Source organism: Sinocyclocheilus grahami, unplaced genomic scaffold (genome assembly GCF_001515645.1).
Source record: "Sinocyclocheilus grahami isolate Dianchi unplaced genomic scaffold, SAMN03320097.WGS_v1.1 scaffold1892.1, whole genome shotgun sequence".
In the NCBI taxonomy this organism is placed as follows: domain Eukaryota; kingdom Metazoa; phylum Chordata; class Actinopteri; order Cypriniformes; family Cyprinidae; genus Sinocyclocheilus; species Sinocyclocheilus grahami.
In genome coordinates this window covers 23,420-31,039 of record NW_015507071.1, presented here as the reverse complement: position 1 = coordinate 31,039, position 7,620 = coordinate 23,420, and the positions used below count along the sequence as shown (strand labels likewise).

Sequence of the window (7,620 nt, the reverse complement as noted above, 5' to 3'; positions counted from 1 at the left end):
CGCACGCACACACACACGCACACACACACTCACACACACACACTCACACACTCACACTCACACACACACTCACACACACACACTCTCACATTCACACTCACACACTCACACTCACTCACTCACTCACTCACTCACACTCACACTCACACTCACACTCACACACTCACACTCACACACACAATCACACACACACACTCTCACATTCACACTCACACACTCACACTCACTCACTCACTCACTCACTCACACTCACACTCACACTCACACTCACACACTCACACTCACTCACTCACTTACTCACTCACACTCACACTCACACACACACACACACCTTTAACTCTTCACAGGTTATCAGACTCAAACCACTGCAGAACGTCAGGAACCCCGTTACCATGGTTACTCATGACCTCCATACATCCCATAATAACACGCATCTCTCAGGACCAACAGCAACACTCCAGCATCTAAGTTACACAGACAGCACTGATTAATTACATGTCAATTTAATAAAGGAGCTTGAGCACTAATATAACAGAATTTTCACTAAATAGCATTTTGAGCAAATTAAATGCTGACATTTAGAAGTCGTTAAGTTGCACAAGCTCAGAATTACTAGAATTACTACAGATTAATTCCTTTTACAGTGTAAAGCTCTGCAAGCATGCATGTTACTAAGAGGATGTGTGTAAAGATCTTCATCATCTGAAATGAGTGAGTAGATGAGCTGGAGTAACGCTGCCCTCTGCTGGACAGGTGAAGAAAACCATAACAACAACACACATTCATATGACAGCTGTGCTTGTTTTCATCTTTCATTATAGCTCAGTAGTGGATGTGCTTTTGTGAAAGCTAAAAGGAAGTGAAAATGACTTTTTTTTTACATCCTGTTCTTCAAATTCTGCTCTCCACAGAGAATATGGAATATATGATAATATTATTTTAAAAAATGATGATATGATAAAGTTCAGACACACTTGAGGAAATTTACATTTCTAGTGTTTTAAAAACCTTTGATCCATCTTAAATGCTTAAAATTTAAATATAAATTGTCTGTATTATTAATTATTTTACAAAACCTAAATATCAATACATCCCAGCTGACAAGTTTTGCTAATGTTCCCATGAAGTTATGAAAATGTTTTTTTTGAACATTAAAACGTTTTTTGTTTATGTAATGGCTGTGTGAACATTAGAGACAATATTAAAGGGACAGTTGACTCAAAAATGACAATTCAGTCATAATTTACTCCCCATCAAGTTGTTCCAGACCTGCATGAGTTTCTTTCTTCTGTTGAACACAAATACAATATTTTGAAGAATGTTGGTAACTAAAGAGCTGACGGTAGCCATTGACTTCCATAGTAGTCAAGCCAGTGAAAGTCAACGGGGATCAGTAACAGTTTCTTCAAAATATGTTCAGCAGAAGAAAGAAATTCATTCAGTTTTGGAAAAACTTAAGAGTCAGTAAATGATGACAGAATTTTTTATTCTTGAGTGAACTGGCCCTTTAAGAGAATGCTACATTTGATCATGTCGCAAACATTAGGGGAATGTTACTTTTGAATGTTCTCCGAACCACTGGAAACTAACAAGTAGTAACATTTAAAAATGTAACAAGAACGTCCAACTACAATGTTTCAGAAGACATTCCATCATCGATGCATAAATAATATTTTGAGAAGGTTATTAAAGACCAGATCACTTTGAACGAATGTTCTATAACGTATCTGGTAGAAAGTGTTCATGGCTTTCTGAGAACTTACATTTATTGCACTATTATTCCAGCATTATATTCCCTGTCAGTGGGAACCTCAGCTTGGACTTTGAGCAGACAAACACGAACACGAGACGATGCTCTGCTGTGTATTTTACTCTGGTCCTCCAGCTGATGAGCGGTGGCTCTGATAAAGGTCTCGTTACCCTCGCAGACGTGGACTCGTCCTCATTTCTGCTGATCATTGATCTCTGATAGTCTTATCAGCCTCATATAAAGCGTGTCCAGCTCTGGCTCACTGCTAGACGTTCAGCTAAAGCCTGAAGATGATGCCAGTGACCCAGCGTCTGCTCGTGCTGACCGCTCTGCTGTCTCTGCTGCTGCTGGACTTACAGGTACATCACCTCACAATCACCGAGCTGAAACAGCTGCAGTCTTCCAGTGGACCTGCAGAAAACACAGGGTTGAATCTACATTTAAAACATCTCTATTTAGTCTTGCTTTCTTACAAAGACTTATAAGTTTCATAATTATTCATATTCAATTTTGCTGTATATATTATCGGTTTTCTTTTTTTTTTTATACTTCTCAATAAAACAATCTCATTTGTTATTTCCAAACGTTTGAGTCAATCACTTTTTCTTGCCTTTGAATTTGTTTGAACATTTTCTAATTAAAAGATAAATAAAACGTGAATTATATTATGCTAATTAAATCAAACTTGATTGATGCTAGAACATTATAGTAAATCATTTTTACAAAGAACCAGCAAGTAACACTTTGAAGTTTTCAAGGAAAATTAATAATAATAATAATAATATTTTATATATACTGTGTGTGTATATATATGATCTTAAGCTTCTTTATCTGATTAAATGTTAAAATGTGACATACTGTATGTACATGTATTTTCTTAAATTTAAATATGAGACAAAAATATATATTTTAAATGCTTTTTAAATATTATTATATTTCAAAAATATATTTTCAATAATATATATTTAATAATATTTTTGAAAATTATTTTTTTTTGCTGCCCTATGGGTTTACTCCCATATACCACAAATAAGACCATAAAAAAGACAAAAGATCAGTTCTGCATATCAGTGATATCAGTGTCAGTCATAAAACACACTATCAGCTGATCTGGAGTCAGCTGCATGTCACTTGGATCATCTGGTAATGTGCTTCCTCCAGCTGGAATAACACGGCTCTCATCTCATCATTTTCCTGCGATTGTAAGGCGATGCTGCGTGGTGGACTGAAGTGCTTGTTTTATTCTGCACGCTGCTTTTGTTTGCACATACTGTAACGCTTCTGTAAATCATTGTCTGGAGATGCACAATGTCACTCCCAGAGCAAATGTTGGGGTTTGACCGACCTTGACAGCTTTCTAAATTTAGCGGCTTGAGAGTCTAAATTTGTACATTTGGGACATAATTTCCTCTCCAAATTAAAGTGAAGATTACTTATTAAACATTTGCAAATCATCTCAGTATGGAAGGCCATTTCTGCCATGGAATAAAAAAACTAAAAAGTAATTGCAAAATTTTTTTTTTTTTTCATCTCACAATTCTGAATTTTTTTTCCCCCTTGCAATTGAGTTTATTTCTCCCAATTCTGAAATTTTTTCTCTCTCTCAATTTTGAGAAAAAAGTCAGAATTGCAAGATACTATGAGAAGAAATGTCTGAATTCTGAGATGTAAACTTGCAATTGCAATAAAAAAATTCTGAATTGTGAGATAAAAAGTAATGCAATTATCTAAATTATTTATTCAATGGTGGAAAAAAATGTAACTCTGAGACATAAACAAACAAAAAAAAATTGATGAGATATAAACTCAGAAATGCGAGAAAAAAACATTACAAGCTGAACATTTGAGTCTAACACACGCTGTCTCTCTGTCTGTCTGTAGGTCCAGACGGCACCCATAGACACTGACTGGGCGACCGGACTGATCCATCGGGCCAAGCGCTCGTTACTATGGCGATGGAACACTCTGAAGCCCGTGGGTTCTGGATGCAGAGATCATTATGAGTGCGGAACCAACTACTGCAGGTGAAGAACGGCACCAAACACCTCAGTCCTGCCGCTGCGCTTTGGACGTCCCGAGTTCGAATCCCAGCTTGGGGACCTTTCCCAATCCTGTCCCCCATCTCCCTCTCCCACTTCACTTCATGTCCTCTCTACACTGTCCTATCAAATTAAAGGCAAAACGCCAAAAGTAAATCTAAATCAAAAGTATATATATATATAAAAAAAAATAATAATAATATGCAGTACATTGCATTCTTAAATTTTTTTGAAAATGGAAAACTTCAAAATTCATTTTTACTTTCAGGGGCAGGAAATGGATAAACAGCTTAAATATTTTCTATCATCAATCAAACAGCTTATATAATTAACCATAAAAAATTAAGTTCATTTTGTTTTCTTCATTTACTTAAAAAAATGAAAAAGATGCCATTTTCCAATTTTTCTGGCAATATTAAATAAAAAAACAATTGAATGCAACAGACCGGGCAGTAATACTTTGTTAATTTATTAACACTATAGTCAAGAAGAACTGACAATGAACATACTTCTACAGTATTTAGATGATTAATCTTAAAGTTAGACTAATTTTAATATTTACTAATACATTTCAGTTTGTTTGCATTAGTTAATACACTGTGAACTAACATTAACAATTGTATTTTATTAACTAAATTAGTATAAAAGTATATACATTTATACTACATATGAAAGATATTTTTTCTTAACTAAAGGCTACAGGCCTATATTGCTCATTAGTCCATGTTAGTATTAACTATAAAGTTAAGAAATGAGAGCTTCTTGTAAAGTGTAACCAAATGCTTGTTGTAGAAGTATTTCTATGAAAAGGTTTAGCAGACATGAAAAGAGAACGAGCGGGATTTTTAAGAGTTCAATTCGTTGATAGATTGACGGTTTGTGACATGAGGACGTCAACTTTAAGTTCATTTTCATATATTTCTAGCCATCATTTTTAATGCATATATTAAAAAAAAAAAAGACTTGTGTAATTTGACCAAACAGGATAAAGGCCACAAACCAACTAACACCACAAAACATGACAGCGTTCATCAAATCAACCGATACTTACAAATATAGCATTCAGATGCTTTCCCTCCAATAAATGAATGATGCCACTTGAAGATGTCGGAGACATATATGAATATACATTCAAACCAAGCTGATAAATACATCACTGTGATAAAATGTTTATCCTTTAAAATGTGGGTAATATTTAGCAGGAAGACATAAAACGATTCAAAACCAAATCGTAGGCCTATTTGAAAGTGATTCGATTGAAACACGTGATTCGCTTCGTTTTCTCAAGTTTGTACAAGTTTGTTTTTTTTGTCGCTCTAAGTAAAGCAAATTTATCGTGAAATATCGCTATATGACTGTATCGATTAATCGACATAAAAACCATCTACATTGTAATTCAATACGTGTGCGGTTCAAAGCTGGATTGCATTTGAAGGATTTTTTTAGGGCTCTGAGAAATGTGAATTTATCTATGATTGCCTATTGACAACTCTAATCACAAAAAGACTTTCACACAGAAACCTGAACCTTAAGCTGCAAACAGATAAGCGTTTATCACAGAAAACATTGACCGCTATTCGTGAATCAGCAATTATGCTACACTCCAGCAACAAGCCGGAAATGTTTTCACACATTTTATATTTCCTATTTTTTTATGAGTGGCATATTCTTATGCGAGTGCTTCAAAAATAGCCTACTTTTCCTCTCTTTCAGGAAACACACGTGCTCCTTCAATAAAGCTCAACAGGCCTGACTGAGGATGAATGATGAGGGCACCAAATCAAATGATGGAAAACAAAATGGCTAAAATTGTGCATCCCTTTGATTTCTCAAACATCATGACCTACATCAATCTGACAGAACATCTAAAGACGGCAGAAGACTTTCAGATCTACATCAATCTCAAGACTGTATTCAGGTGAATCTCACCAAGAATTGTCCAGGTCATGTTAACCTCCAAAATCAGAACGGTTTTAATTTATTTGATTTTGGGCCAAAATATGACCCGGCGTGTTCTTGACACATTCACCTCCTCAGGAACACGTCTACAAGAACTCCAGTTTCATCATCTGTGTTTTATAGTTGTACAGATCTTGATAACGTGTAAAATATTAACTTTGCATCTATAGTTTCTGATTCAGATTCAATGAGGCCGAGATGTTTGATCTGATAAAATACAAACACACATGGCAAAAGCATCTGTAGCAAATCTATTTCATTATCAGCTGCAGCTTCCAGAAGAATCAGGACGTATTTATTTTGTAAATATCAGACACGTAAACTGAGATGGTGCAACATGCTTTTTTTATTATTTTGTTTGTCTCGTTATTTTTGTTACATTGATAGTGCAATATTTTTTTAAGGAAAACTAAAAATGCTCACATGATGAAATAAATGCATAAAAAATGAATTTAAAAAATGGAATCAATCATGAACATTCCTTTTTTTAAACCTAAAACAGTCAGCTAACATCAACACTGGGTCTTAATTCATAAACACAGTTCACGTTATCATTTCACAATCATCGTAATCAGGAGATTTAATTACGATTTCCATCCTGGGAAAAGTACATTTACTGTCAAGCTGAAGTGAAACTGAAATCACACCAGTTTCAGATCAAACCCACAGACATCACGCACTGTAGTGATATTCTGAACTTCACTGAAACAAAATTAGCAACCCTCAAATCTTCCCTTTTCAGACCTAAAAAACACCAAAACCAGCCATGAACTGCCACCAAACACCTGCAAGAATAAAACATGAAATGAACCATGCAGGACATGAGGTTTATTAAACATAAACAAAAACTAAACCGATCAGTGCATGAAAATGAACATTAAATATATTCAGGAAACTGAAATGTTCAAGAAAACAAATCTTCTTAATGCTGTGGTAATACTGATGAAACACTTGATGATGCATTTACTGAACACTGAAAACAAGGTTGTGTCTGGTTATTCAAGAAATTGTAGAGTTGTAAACAGAGTTTAAATTAGTGATTATGGTCCATTTCTTTCAGAAATATTGTAAAAGTGGTATTAGCTGACTCTAAAAACATTTTTGAGCCAATGTACCATCAAAATCTTGGTTTGCATCTAAGAAAATCACTTATATGGCTGAGGAGAAAACAAGCGCAAATACATCATGGCACCAAAACAAGTTATTTGGTCATTTTAAAAAAGGATTTAGTGATTTTAAAATGCGTGTGGCACATTATTGACTTTTCAGATTCACGTGAAGCAGACTAAAACTTACATTAGTTCTGAAATCAGCATGCGTTGGCACCGCTGTCAGTTTATTTGTCAGATGAGCTCATTGCAATTGCATAAGTGTATTAATATCGTTGTGATGTGTACAGGTGACATCAATATCTCGAGCACTGATGTGTAACGTGTTGCATCACATCTGCTGTCTCTATTAGTGTTTTCTGATATATAATTCAGTTTAGGAAATGAAACATTTTTTCTGATTTGGACACTCCTGCGCTATTTGGTTCTGCGATACTCAATCAATCATCTGAAGCATTAAATGCATTAAAAACACGTTTGAAAGATCCGGATCCGAGGCCAGGTGACCTGAGACAAACTTTGTACTTTGAGTCGTCTGCCACATGCACCGATGCTCCTTGAACCGACTCTGGCCGTGTGAAAAAAAGAAATCAAGCTCAATGTCTAAACACATGTTGGTTCATTATGACGTCTGGGGAGTTTACGATGAAAGCAGGGGCTGACGCTCAGCCTCGGTGCTCTGAAAGAGAAAAAAAACAGTTCGAAAAAGACATTAAAATACAGCAAATGAATTTACAGGCAGCACTGCATGTGGCCTTTGTGG

At 35.3% G+C, this 7,620-nt stretch overlaps 1 protein-coding gene across 1 annotated transcript; it reads left to right on the top strand.

Annotated features, from left to right (window-relative positions):
• Positions 1 to 1,876: 1,876 nt before the first annotated feature.
• Positions 1,877 to 5,781, top strand: LOC107573215 (liver-expressed antimicrobial peptide 2-like). The gene is made up of 3 exons (XM_016259655.1): positions 1,877 to 2,109; positions 3,632 to 3,774; positions 5,503 to 5,781. Exons 1-3 carry the CDS (start codon positions 2,041 to 2,043, stop codon positions 5,540 to 5,542), a joined length of 252 nt encoding a protein of 83 aa, XP_016115141.1. The 5' UTR covers positions 1,877 to 2,040; the 3' UTR covers positions 5,543 to 5,781.
• Positions 5,782 to 7,620: the final 1,839 nt, after the last annotated feature.